Genomic DNA, 14,381 nt, shown 5'->3' on the forward strand with positions numbered 1-14,381 from the left:
TGTTCATGTTTCTCACTGTGAGTTAATTCTGTTTTCCAAGAATAAAGACTGAAGCACGGTGTGATCAGCTGTGCTCCCAATGAGGCTGTTACAGAACACATAGAGGCAGTTCTGGGCAAAGTACACAGCTCCAGTAATTGAGTCAAAGTACAGATCGTCCTGGTCAAATGTTCCTCAAATAAAAGTGAAAGGGGCTAGGTTAAACTATGAATTTAATGAAATTGCAGTAGTACTTGCTTTTAAAACTGCTAAACGTATTCAAAGTACTTTACATGTTGCCTGAAACAACAAAGGACAAATATTGACAAACTGTACAAACTCTTCACATGAACGAGGAAAAGAAGACATACTCTCTTTGGTTCAATGAAACAGGTGGGAATGTGTCAAACTGCAGATGTTTCATTCACAGCTGGAGTTGCTGCTAGACTAAAACTAATTGTGGTATCTGAGCTGTAGTACAGAGTAACAGAGCCAGTTCTGGCCTTACCCACCTGTTCAAATCTTTACTTTTTCTTTCCTCCCATAGTCAAGTTCTCACTTTTCTTCTTCTGCACCTGAAGGGAATGGTATTGGTGTCAATCACAGTCTACACAAAAGACACAGATTTACACACACAAAAAATTAATCTGACCTCATTCATGGCATCATCAATCTGTTTGAGTTCTTCATATCTGTCTCTGGACTCTCTGAGTGGCTGCACCATAGCCTCCTCAATCTGTGGGAAAAGCTGGTGCACACAAATGTCCAAGCCTCAGTGTTAGCAATGCTGTCTCTCCTCTTCTTCGTCCCACTTAGAGACACTATTTGACACAAGTTGATGAAACCCACACAGCGGTTTTATTTCAGCTTCAGAATAAGAACAGCTGGCTATAGACTGTTTCCACAACAGTGCTGACATTCAACATCTCCCTGGATAAAACCTGCTTGTAATATAAAAATACAGTTCAACTACAAATCTCCACACCATGTGATGAGATTTAAGTATCAATGTGAGTTTGTCCAGACTGAAGATTACTCAGTGACCAGTCCCTCATATTTACCTTCATCACCGTTTCAAACATGGGGATAAGTACGAACTTGATGAAGCCAATCTGAGCTGTGGGCTTGGTGACCTTATCTCTGTCCATGAAAGGAGCAACAGGAAGTCCCTCAGCCTTCTCCCTATCACTCTGAGAGAGCACAAAGCAACTGAACACAACTACAGACACGCAAATCATTTCACTATCTGCTCTACATGCCATTTTGTCTCAAAATGGTGGACCCACCTGCATGAAGTACTCCTCCAGCAGGCAGTCCACCCATGGCTCAGCCACCTCCATGGGCCGCACCTCATTTGAAATGTCACAGCACTTGATGAGCACCATCTTCAGCTGTAGCGGGAGAGAAGGCAAGGGTCACCAAAAACACAAAGTATATAACTTGACGTCATGAGATGAATTTAAATAGACTAGTCTCTGCTGTGAAGTGTTGTTCTGCTATGGACTGAGGATAGCTCCTCTGCACATGCAGTAAAATTTTAGTTAATGATCTTTCTGTGTTATACACTGAGTCAGAGAAGGGAAACAGACATTATCTGGACCATCTGGACAGAATATAATACAACTGAAGATCACGTCATCAATCATACTTCATGTAACCCTGTTCAACATTATTGTGGCAGCTGTAGATTTTCTTCTGTTTACTGTCAATGACAATAACCTGCCTAATCATGGAACATGCTGTGAGTTACTCGGATTGGATTTCTGGATGACATCATCTGGACTCTTGCATAGTCCATATGATGAAATGATGTAGTATGACCATCTGAACAAACCTGCTGATGTCACCTCTGATGTATGTGTACATGGATTGTGTCCTTACACAGGTGACATGCTCCTCATCTGTGTAGTCAAAGTTGTCAACTTTCTGCTTGAAGGAGTCAAGGATCTCACCATGTCGTGCCATGTCTGTGGCCAGGATCAGTGTGATAGTTCCCTACACACATACACCAAATCATTTTTACATTCACCTCCAGTTGCTGTTTCCAGCTGACCAGAGCTGTTTTTCAGAGGACACAAACACACCCAACAGTTGCTGTGTGTTGTAATTTCAAACACAACAACAACAAATGAGGCAAAACACACAGACACAGACCTGTCTTATCTGTTTAAAGGCCTCTGGGTCAAAGTTGGAGAAGATGTTGCAGTCAGGCTGAGAGAAGATCTGGAAGGCCACAGCACAGTGGTGATTCTCCAGAGGAGAGATGTCATTGTAACGGACTGCCAGTTCTGTTCTGGCATTGATCTGGTACCTGCAGGACAGAGAAAGAATGAGAGAAATGGGGAGGAATCAGGTACCAAGTGATGAAAATGATAACAGAGAGGGAGACACAATGAAAGAAACAAAAATGTGAGAAAGAAGTAAGGCAAAAAGAGAGAAAAATAAAGAAAAACACAGAGGATGAGATGAAGAGTGTGAGAGGACATGAAGGCAAAAGGAAAGAAAGGAAAAACTGGAAAGAGGAATGGAGAAGAAAGATAAGTTAATGGGAAGCACGTGTGTGTGCGCATGAGTTGACTTACGTGTTGTTGAAGCCAGGGTGATCAAGATCGTGACACACAGCAGCTGTCATGAGAATCAAAATGTCCACCTGTGCAAACTTCTCCTAACAAAATAAAACACAACAAGGACAAACACCCTGTATCACAAGGCCTGTGATAGTTCATCCTCCAGGGAAAAGTTGTCCTTGACAACAGAGGGAAATTAGATGGAAGAAGCTCCTTCTCTTTCTAAAGTGGATCAGCTGTGAGCAAACAAACAAGTTAAACCATTGGCTTGTTGGACGCATAGCACTCACATTATTTTATGTAAACATTTTCTGTCAACAACAGCAGGATTTTAGTACAAACCCTCAATTTCAGTCAATCCCATCTGTCATGTTGAAGTTACTGCATGAAATTTTAACATACACTCTTTTAAGAAGCTGTTATCTACTATTACTCAGTCAACATTTAATAATTTAATCTTTTTATTCTGTTGCAAGAGGTGCAACACTGAGCACATGGTTCACATGTCCAGCTACCATGTATTGAAAAAAGGCAATTATACTACTGGACATGATATGACAACAACAGGAGGTGTGACAGCCCCTGCAGATCTACTGTGACTGTACAGTTCAGCTCAAGTCCCTCCATCTCTGGATTATCTGTTAGATGTTGGTACTCATGTCCACTTGTTATGAGCTCAGCTAACTGGATCTGATGTGGACAGACATACATCTGGATTTTGTTGTGGATAACATAAGTTTTAAGGCCTCAGTGGCTCTATTGTTCTGACATGAAGAAGTCTGGAACCACCAGACTGGAACAGGACTACCTGAGATATTAGGGAGATGGATCTTTGAAGAGAAGACCAAGAAGTTTCAGAAATCATGAGGAGGTGGAAAATCCAGTTCCTCTGGTATGAGGTAAAACCATGACTGAAGTACTTGTTCTCAAATCAAGATGAGGCATCTGGAGGTAACCACCAAGAAGTTTCAGAAATCATGAGAAGGTGGAAAATCCAGTTCCTCTGGTATGAGGTAAAACCATGACTGAAGTACTTGTTCTCAAATCAAGATGAGACATCTGGAGGTAACCACGCACTGCTCATCAACCTGCCTAACACCAATCTAACAGGAAGGTCTGGTCACGACAGACTATGGGGGGCAGGAAGACTGGTCTGGATTTAGACAACAGATCAAAGTACAAAGTGATCTTTATGAAGAGGAGAGGAATAGACTAGGTTTAAGATTGACCTTCCAATAGCACAATGACCATAGCGATGCCCTGGGTCTGTGATGCACAATAACTCTTTAACCCACTCAGGGTGACTTATGAGTCTTCTCAGCTCCTCCACAGCCACAGAAACATGGTCACAGGCTCAGGTACTCTTCTTCAAATCATTATAAGCAATTACAACTTACCATACTGACCATCAGGCTAAATAATAAATCTGCAGGGGTGGCCTTTGTGGTTATTTTGACCAATTAAAACCTACACCTGATCACTAAGAGGCAGGTTACCTGTAGGCTACAGAGGCAGATCATGCTGTACATCATCTGGGTGACACAAAAACAGTGGCGGAAGTTGTGAAAGGGGTTGTTCCTGTAGTTGTCGTGTATGCACAACTGCAAACAGGAACAGAGAAAGGAGGTTATTAATTCTTGAAACAAAAAAACAAAAAAGTACTTTTCAGGGTCTAGGTCTCACCAGCCATCTTTTGAGAGTGATGGGGTTGATGTTGAAGTCTTTCACCAAGCCCAGGTCATGGTACATATGTTCCAGACAGCTCAGCATCTGCAGGAGCAAAGGACTGCACTATAATGTGTGTACAGAGAGATCAGGTTTACTGATGGTACCAAGGTCTGTGTTTTATAGAAAGTCTTCCCCCAGGCTAAGAAGGAACTCTTTCATCATGTGCATCATGTGAACACACAATTCATATCAAAGATGAAAAAGAGGCTTTTTTGGGCGGTGCCTTTCTAGAGAATGACAAATCTTTCAACAAAAAAAATTATTCAAATATGAATTAACTTCATTTATTTGTTGTCATTTACTTTTTTCTTTTGTGTTCATTCACCAACACAGCAAGGCTACAATACTGCAGTTTATAACAAATGCTCTTGTAAAAATCTAGAGCTAACATTACACAAACTGCAAAGTGACAGCTCAGTGGGAGTTTTATGTTATGCATGTGGGAGTGAACACCACAGAGCTGATGAAGAAGATCCAGCTGAGAGTTTTCTTCCCGAGGATCATCTGGGAAAATAGGCTCCCACAAACACTCCTCACATACTTCTATCCGTGCACCACAGAAATCATCCTAAGCATGTGGTTCTCCAGCTGCACCTCAGAGGAGAAAAAAGACCTGCAGCAGATCACCTACACTCCCACCCCTGGAATGTATACACTGTCCAGCTGTGATTGCACACATCCTGGACAATATCTTTTTTGAAATCCTTCCCTCTGACAGGCCCAGATCAAGGAATGCTGATGAAAATATTTTTTCTTTGCAAAAGAATGTGCAATGACAAGATAGACTTTATCTGTCTACCTATCCAATATTGTAGTAACAGATGAACCTGGTTGTGCTCCAGTTGCTCTCAGCCATCTTGTTTTAAATGGTTCCAGTTTTTTCATTTCAGTTAATGTGATGTTTGACTGATGTTTCAACGGAGTTAGTTATTTTCACCAATAGTTTTAGTGTGCATGCGGTAGTCTAGTCTTTAACTTCCTTAACAGCTACCTCCTTTGTTTTCACTCAGGCCTTCAAGAGTTTTACCTGCTGGGTCACTAAACAATATTAAAATCCAGGTGTGTGGGAAACTCAGTGTGGTAGCAAGTAGAACTTAATACATTTATTAAGGCTTGATCCTGAGTATATTACATTGTTAATGTCAATTAACAAATAATAATCAGTGGCTATTAACCTTAATGTAGAAGGTGAATAATAAGTCAGTCTCACCTCATTGGGTTCCCACTGCCAAGCACTAAATGCAGGCAATCTAAGAGCTTCTACTGTCTCCTTAGACAAACAGTACAACACACATGCACACACAGGCATGAGTGCGCACGCACGCACGCACGCACGCACGCACGCACGCACGCACGCACACACACACACACACACACACACACACACTTAAACACGCATGCACACACAACAGGTAGCAGAACAGACATACAGGAAGAGGAGAGGGGGAAGTTCTGGGTAGGAAAGGTTAAAAAGGTTTGTCAGTCTTACCTCATTGGCCTCCCACAGCCAGACATCAAAGGCAGGTTTTTTGAGGGCATCTATGGTCTGTTGTGACAGCATGTACTGCAGGCAACAGAGCTCAGTTAACCCTTTCTGCCTCTGCCTGGCCTGGGGCAAACCTCTATGTACACCTTCACACACCTACACACCTCTCCGCACACTTACACACTTACTGTAACATGGATACGTACAACGGATTTCATTTCCATAAAATTTCATGTCTTGTTGTTCATATTCATATTCATATGGTGCTCATCATAAACAAGCATACCCCAAAACATTACTCTGAAAAACATTGATCATCCTTTAGAATTAAAACTTTCAGTGGGGCCCTGCGATGGACTAACAACCTGTCCAGGGTGTACCCTGCCCTTGCTCAGAACATTGGCTTGGATTGGCTAAGGCACCCCCCATAACCCAGAAATGGATGAGCAGTAGAAAATGAGTGAGTGTTAGTAAGACTTTCAATGGGATCCTATACTGTACAGTTTTTGAACAAATCTGGTTTATTGGTTTAAAATTAGATTAGTCAGTACCAAAGTTATTCATCATTCTAATCAATCATCATACAGATTATTAGAGGGAGTATCCATTCCCATCCATTCTGACTAAAATGTCACAAAAATTGAGAAAGAAAAACATTTCTTAACAGAAAAAAATGACCATGTTAATTATTAGTAAAGCATCACTAACAAGTAGCAAAGGTGATCTAAAAATTCAAAATGGATGGACATGTGGGAAGCTCACTGAGATGCCCAAGCCATCCATGGAAGTGAGCAAGGAAATCAATATGCAAGTTCATAACAGTTAGCTCAAATATTAGAAAGTCAAAATTGGGTGAGTGTTATCAATGGCACTGTATTACATACACTGCAGAGGAGCGGCATGCATGGTCACTGTCAATGAAGGAAGTTGGTGCTCTTCTTCAAAATAAAGGAGCCAATGAAAAACATTATACTCATAAGCCCCTGGATGCGCGCCACTACGTTGGAGTTTTCCCCAGTGGACTAGAGGGTTGCCTCCCTATGCCTCAGGGTTGTGGGGGGGGGGGGGGACTCTGACTGTTGTTTGTGCGTATGCACCAAACAGCAGTTCGGAGTATTCGGTCTTCTTGGAGACCTTGAATTGGGTCCTGTATGGGGCTCCGGTAGGGGACTCCATAGTCCTATTGGGGAACTTCAACTTGGACTTCTGTGCTAGCCATGGACTGTCCATAATGAACACCATGTTCAAGCATAAGGATGCTCATAAGTGTACTCGGTACCAGAGCAGCCTAGGCCAAAGGTCAATGATCGATTTTGTGTGGGGCGGAGGGGCAGAGCTGTCAACTGATCACCACCAGTTGGGTTAGGTGGCAGGGGAAGACTCAGGACAGACCTGGCAAGCCCAAACGTGTAGTGTGGGTAAACTGGGAACGTCTTGAGAAGGCCTCTGTCCAACAGACCTTCAACTCCCACCTCCAGCAGAGTTTTCTAGCATCCCTGTGCAGGTTGGGGATAATTGAACCTGAGTGGTAGATGTTCAAAACTTCTATTGCTGAAGCTGCCGCAGGGAGCTGTGGCCTCAAGGTTTTAGGTGCCTCAAGGGGCGGTAACCCTTGGACACCGTGGTGGATACCGGTGGTCAGGGAAGCCATCTGAATGAAGAAGGAGGCCTTCCGGGATATGCTAGCCCGGGGGACTCCTAAGGCGGTTGCAAGGTACCGACAGGCCTGAAGGGCTGCAGCCTCAGCGGTGAGGGAGGCAAAGCAGCGGGTGTGGGAGGAGTTTGGAGAATGCATGGAGAAGGACTTTTGGGAGGCACCAAGGTGTTTCTGGAAAACCGTTCGGCATCTCAGGAGGGGAAAGCGGGAGAACATCCAAGCCATCTATGGCAAGGATGGTTCACTGTTGACCTCGACTGAGGAGGTAGTTGGAAGATGTAAAGAGCACTTTGAGGAACTCCTGAATCCAACTTGCACATCCTCTGGGGTGGAGGCAGAGCAGGAGGATGAAGAAGGATCAGTGTCACTGAGGTAGTTGAACAACTCCACAGTGGCTGTCGTGGTTGGCATGCCTTTTCAATATTGCGGGGAAGTCTGGAACAGTACCAAAGGAGTGGCAGACCGGGGTGGTGGTTCCCTTGTTTCAAAAGGGGAACCAGAGGATGTGTGCCAATTAGTCGAAGGTGCTGGAAAGGAGGGTCTGGCCGATTGTCGAACCTCAGATTGAAGAGGAGCAATGCGGATTCCGTCCTGGTCGTGGAACAACGGACCAGATCTTTACTGTCACACGTATCCTGGAGGGGGCCTGGGAGTGTGCCTATCCAGTCTACATGTGTTTTGTGGACTTGGAGAATGTGTTGTGGGAGGTGCTGCGGGAGTATGAGGGTGAGGGGGTCTCTGCTGAGGGCCATCCAATCTCTGTATTCCCAAAGCGTGAGCTGTGTCCAAGTTCTCGCCAATATGTCAGAATTGTTTCAGGTGGGGGTTGGCCTCCACCAGGGCTGCGCTTTGCCACCAATCCTGTTTGTGATTTTCATGGACAGGTTATTGAGGCGTAGTTGTGAGGGAGGAGGGCTGCAGTTTGGGGAGCTAAGGGTTACATCCCTGCTTTTCACATCCCTGATGTGGTCCTTTTGGCTCCATCGGTCTGTGACCTCCAGTGCTCACTGGACAAATTTGCAGCCGAGTGGGAAGCGGCTGGGATGAGGATCAGCACCTCTAAATCGGAGGCCATGGCTCTTAGCGTCCTTACCTCAAGTGAAGGAGTTTGAGTATCTTGGGGTCTTGTTCACAAGTGAGGGTAAGATGGAGCATGAGATTGGCCAGAGAATTGGAGCAGCAGGGGCGCTGTTGCGTTCGCTCTGTCGCACTTTTGTGATGACTAAGGCAAAGCTCTCTATCCACTGGTCAGTCCTTGTTCCTGCCCTCACCTATGGTCATGAGCGATGGGTGATGACTGAAACAACGAGATCACTGGTACAAACGGCCGAAATCGGTTTCCTCAGGAGGGTGGCTGGAGTCTCCCTTAGAGATAGGGTGAGAAGTTAAGCCAATCCGGGAAGGACTCGGAGTAGAGCCGCTGCTCCTTCGTGTGGAAAGGAGCCAGTTGAGGTGGTTCAGGCATCTGATAAGAATGCCACCGGGACGCCTGCCAAGGGAGGTGTTCCTGGGATGGAGATTATATCTCCACACTGGCCTGGGAGCGCCTTGGGATCCCCAGTCAGAGCTGGCCAATGTGGCCGGGGAAAAGGAAGTTTGGTGTTGTCTGTTGGAGCTGCTACGACCTGGCCCCGGATACGCGGATGAAGATGATGATGATGATGTATTGTTTTTGTTATCCTAAAGATGTTAGTTGACCCCAACTTAATTTAATATAATAATGAAATTACAATTAATTACTTATTAACAGAACTATAGTATATTGTTCTCATATGTACTGAGAAATTATTAAGTCTTGATTTTCAAATGGGATGTATTCATGTACGCTCAGCATTGTACATGCTGCTGTGTAACATGAGGGTGGCTAGCACTAATCAACATCTGCACACTGTCTTGTCTGGTTGTCAGTCAGAAACTTGTGTCTACTGCATTTGCAGGAAACAGAATCAGTCACAAGTACTTGGATGTCTGACTAAAGAAAAATATGGAACCATGTATTTGTGAGCAAATTGTTGATACCAAGTTCCTGGAAAGGCACAGCATAACACCAGTACCCTTACCTGGTCAACAAACACACCTTGTGTGAATGAAGATGTGTGATGGAGGAAAAGCTTACCTTGGGGTATGAGGGCACATCTCTACGAGGTGTCAGCTTCTTACTGTCTTCAAATAAGTTACTGCAAAACAACAAGAAACAAGTTGAGACAAATAAATATTTTATAAATATTATAAATATTTTAATATTAATGACAGCTGGTATTTGGTATTAGACCCAGAAGTTGCACTTCTTAACACTTTAACTATTGAGAATTTTCATGATTGAATCATATACTAGTTTTATTTTTGATGGATTCACTAACTGAATTGATCCTTTCCTTTATAATATACCTTCACTTAGTGAAACACTGTGTAACATAGATACTAACCCAATGATACAGTGACAAAAGTCACAAAAACTACTCATGCAGAATCCTCAAACAGTGACTCTTAGTCCGATGGACCTGAAGCTCAAGCTTTGGCGACATAAAGGGCACTGTCACTCTCACCTGTTGTTTCTTGATGCCATTTCCTCCCGGAGCTTCTTGATGTCATTGCGACATTTCTCAATCTCCACCACTTTCATGCCCTCCACTGGAAGCAAACACAGTCATATTACAACCACATAACACTTAATATTTGCCAGACCTTAAAACTCCTGTTTGTAGGTTCAGAAAGGGGCTCAGAGGCAAAAATGTGAAGTGATATCTCTCACATATTTACACAGTATCTTTGTTTGTTATCCAGATTTTTTAAGGTTAAAAAGAATTGGTCATCTGGTAGCAATGCTGTCTAATACACATCTGATACTGTTTGTTATTGGCAGTGCACAGTGTTAGAACAGCTATATTAGAGCAGTGAGAGTTAATGCTGAAGGTGTACACCAGACAAGTAGGGGGTGAATATATAACCAACAGAACCGAAGAGTACCTGTTGGTTTTGTGCAAAATATGATGTTCAGGCTCAGCAGGAGTTCTGTCACATTGGTATTGTAACGGGAATATTATTTTTTCATGATAAAATCAAGGTAGTGCCACCTCCTGGAATTTTCCAGTCAGAATCCAGACCTGAATTCAGTAGAGATGGTGTGGACTGCATTTTATTACAGAGACTGGCACATGGAATTGGGATTGAAGGAACTGATACTAACCAAGTTTAAACCAAATATATCAGACAGATTCTAGTTTGTTCGTGTTATCAATGGCTCTTCCTTGTACAATAAAGTTAAAGGCCTCAAGACATGTCTCAAGTCTATGGAACCTTTTACTTCTTAACTTAGACAAAACTCAAGTTATTGGAATTACCCCTAAGCACTTTAGAGAAAGCACTTTAGGATCACTTTTGGCATATCTTTTGTCCTTCACATAGAACATGTCTCTCTGCTATAGTCTTCTTTCACCTCTGCAAATCAGGAACATCCTGTCTCATGTGGATGCAGAAAAAATAGTAATAATGCATTTGTTACCTCTGGACTGGATGACTGGATTTAATTACTATCTGGATGTCCTAACAAATCTTTGAAAGGCCTTCAGTTGATTCAGAATGGGGCTGTGCAAATATTAACAGGAACTAGAAAAAGGGATCATATTTCTCCTGTTAGCTTCTCTTCATTGGCTCCTAGTAAAATTCAGAATAGAATCTAAAATCCTTCTCTTAACATGCAAAGCTCCTACTGACCAAGCTCTCTTAAAAGAGCTCATAGTTCTTTATTTTCCCAGAAGGTCAATTTGCTCTCTAGATGGAGGTTTACTTTTGGGTCCTGGACTACTAACATTCAAACCTACTACTTTGGACTTAGTTGAGGCAATGTCCTAAGAATGTGTTTTAAGCTGAAGCATCTCTATCAGACGACCAGTCCAGACTCCCCCCCTAAACACTGAGCTGCTCTTATCACCAGCTACTGCACTTATTAAATCAAGGTTGACTGCCTACCTGACCCTTCACCTCTGGGTGGTTAATAAATATAACTGAAGATGGAGCCCAGAGCAGAACACCAGTTCACAGATTTTGTCTTTCCACCTATTTTACAGTATCGCTGCAGACCAGAATGTGCTCCAGATAGGATTAGCTGGTTCTAGTAAGCAGGCCACACCCCTGTATGTGACAGGGCTAACGCTTGCTCACATACTCTGACATAACTCAGTGGGGGAATTAAAACAGATTCTTTATATGTGATTGAATCTCTGCCCCCACTCACATCCAGCTTTTGTGTATCATCACTCTCCCCTCTCTGAAGCAGAAACGGTTGCCCCCGTCAACACTCTAGTTCTTATTAGAATAGGTGACCATGTTGACTGAGAGGATAGAGATCTGTGTGGGTGCTACACTATTGCCATGGTGGCCATGTATCCAGACATTTGGAATGCTTATGTCAAGTGGCTGTAAGATCAACACACCTGCAGCTAGTGTAACTGTCATGTCCTTGATTTCAGCAGGGGAATATAGACATGATAGGTGGGGCACAAAAAACTGAAAAAAAAAAAAATAATAATAATAATTTTCATTGCCTATATTTATTAATACCTTTCTTCATTGACAACTAAGATCCTACATTCAATACAAAGAACACCCACACAGACAAAGTAATTGTTAATGGCTTGCATGTAGCCCAAATGAAAAGAACAATAGATAGAACATCATGTAACTTGACGTTACATCAATAAATCTGAAAATGTTTAAGTTTGGTCTATTTCACTAGTATTTTGTCAGGGTTATGGGGGCAAGTGGGGCTTGAATATTCTTCCTTGTCTTAAGTGGGGAATGGCCAAAAAAAGAGAGCAGAGAAGCTATACAAACAGACCCTGTTCACACCACTAGCCCTATTTTTTACACCTGAAACCATGTCACAAGAACTGACAAATTCTACCTGATTCATAGAAGGTTGTCAGTATTTGTCAAAAATATCAATATTATAGTGACTACTATTGCTAATATTAACTAATAAATATACACAGGAAATGATGAGTTGGTGAAATCCCCATTCTGACCAAATTAAACTCATGTTGATGAATGGGTGGGTGCTGTTGGACTATTCTGAAGGTGGAGCCACATCACATGACTGCATGACAGGTCACATGAAGACTTCAACATAATACACACATACTTAGAGACACTAAAACGCACACATGTGGATCCTCCTCTTCTCCTCTTGTGCGCATATATAATGACGTTTGATAGCAAACGCTGTGGCGCTTGACACCTGTAGAGGACAGTGTCAGTCTGATGACATCAGACAGAATCTGTCAAGAAGACAGATAAATAATAAGATCAGTTTCAGGTTCAGAGTCTGTATAGACTTAAGAAGACTGACCAGGAGTTACTGCTGAAGGGGGGGGTCTCATTGTTTATTATAGTAACTGTAGGCTCCTACGGACAGAGGCCTGCACTGATAGCAGCCACTCTGTAAATCACATTGTCGCTGTTTTTCCATAAAATTTACTACAGCAACATTCAAGTGCTCACAAGTTACATCCATGTGTGATGACGAATTGCTTCCTCATCAGACCTTAAAGGACACTTCAATGTGTGATGGGGACAAAGTCTGTAGTGTCAGGTGAATTGGACCTCTGGAGATAAACAGGATGTTAATATTCACACTGCAACAAAGGTACAAGATAACACTGTTTACTCTCATGACACATCTTCACACAACACTACAATCTAAAAAAATGTGTCGTCCAGTAGTGTTGAATGAGACTCACAGAGTTATGACCTCACAAAGCACATCACACATGAAAAATAAGGAAATTATGTCACAATTTAACACAAATGTTAAAAAATTATGAAACAAAGACATATCCAGAAAGTCAAAAACCTAAGTCAAAACCACGAATACATCTTAATGTTCTTAACACAACTTGAAGCTGAAGAACGAAGTCATCAGAGCATTAATCATCTAGACAAATGTTTAATCGCAGCTGAACCAGCTCCACACTGCAGCACTGACAGTGCTGTTCACATATTCAACTTGACCTATATCTTTAATCAAGTCCTGGATGGGAAGGATGTAATGATTGTAGAATCACCACTAATGAAATGTTCACATGGGTAATTACTTTCCCTTCAGGAACACCAAAGACCTGTGTTATAAAAGGAAATATTTAAGAATGGACTGTTGATTTTGGCTAATGGCTGCTTTCATTTTGATACAACTGACATGTCTACCCCCAATGCCAGGATGTCCCCAGGTAAAGCTGTGGTCAGAATGTGGCCAGTCCTCGGTAGACCTCAAAGCAGATGTGGGTCAGCAGACTACATAGCCTGTGTGGCTTAACTTTATCTAATCACAGCCTCATAAATCAGAGGAATACAGGTTCAGACAAGCAGGTATCTCTACATTATCAATGAATGCTCTCCTCTACAGAGCTCAATAAGAAGATTTCCTTTCTGGCTTTAGGCATTGGAAGCTGAAGTCATCTGAGCACTAACCAGGTGCTGTAGCTTTTTACAGCTCCCGGATAGGTCACCATGTTGTCTGATGCAGACATTCATGTTCCAGAGTGATTAAGTCCTCCGTTGAACACATGACTCTTCCTCTAACACCAACTAGCAGCTAGGTTTTCTGTTCACCTGCACAACCAACAGAAGTTAACTGCTCTGAGGTGTGACACACATCATTATCAGGGAATTAATAATGAATTTCTCGTTCTGACCTCATCATTGGCAGACTGAGAAAGCAGCCAGGGCACAGAAACCAGGAAGCCCAGCTTAAAAACAATTCCAAGTGCTACATCAACAAATACAACAATTACAGTCAGATCAGAGAATAATTTTACCCCAAGACCACAGGGAACCCAGATGGAACTTCTCTTTCTCTTGAAAATGCAGTTTCTGTTTGATTCGTTGTTGCTTTAATGGATGTGTGCAGATGTGTGTTGATTTGTGTTATTCGTGTGTTCCTGGTGGATGTGTTTGGTGTTCCTGACTT

The 14,381-nt window shown here is 42.7% G+C and overlaps 1 protein-coding gene across 3 annotated transcripts in view; it reads right to left on the reverse strand.

The window, feature by feature from the left end:
• The window catches only part of pde9aa (phosphodiesterase 9aa), a 44,076-nt gene that overhangs the window by 1,424 nt on the left and 28,271 nt on the right, over positions 1–14,381 (reverse strand). For 2 of the 3 annotated variants that reach the window (XM_029530414.1, XM_029530415.1), the window contains 12 exons: positions 9,964–10,048; positions 9,534–9,594; positions 5,764–5,838; positions 4,230–4,316; positions 4,043–4,147; positions 2,562–2,644; positions 2,134–2,290; positions 1,861–1,974; positions 1,266–1,370; positions 1,041–1,169; positions 632–727; positions 492–554 (listed from right to left, as the gene is read on the reverse strand). In XM_029530414.1, the coding sequence (XP_029386274.1) occupies positions 504–554; positions 632–727; positions 1,041–1,169; positions 1,266–1,370; positions 1,861–1,974; positions 2,134–2,290; positions 2,562–2,644; positions 4,043–4,147; positions 4,230–4,316; positions 5,764–5,838; positions 9,534–9,594; positions 9,964–10,048 (1,148 nt within the window). In that variant the 3' untranslated portion in view covers positions 492–503. Of the gene's footprint in view, positions 1–491; positions 555–631; positions 728–1,040; positions 1,170–1,265; positions 1,371–1,860; positions 1,975–2,133; positions 2,291–2,561; positions 2,645–4,042; positions 4,148–4,229; positions 4,317–5,763; positions 5,839–9,533; positions 9,595–9,963; positions 10,049–14,381 lie in introns of those variants that run through there. The other variant, XM_029530413.1, reaches the window with a different exon arrangement.

The sequence above is a fragment of the Echeneis naucrates genome, chromosome 21 (assembly GCF_900963305.1).
Source record: "Echeneis naucrates chromosome 21, fEcheNa1.1, whole genome shotgun sequence".
Lineage (NCBI taxonomy): Eukaryota > Metazoa > Chordata > Actinopteri > Carangiformes > Echeneidae > Echeneis > Echeneis naucrates.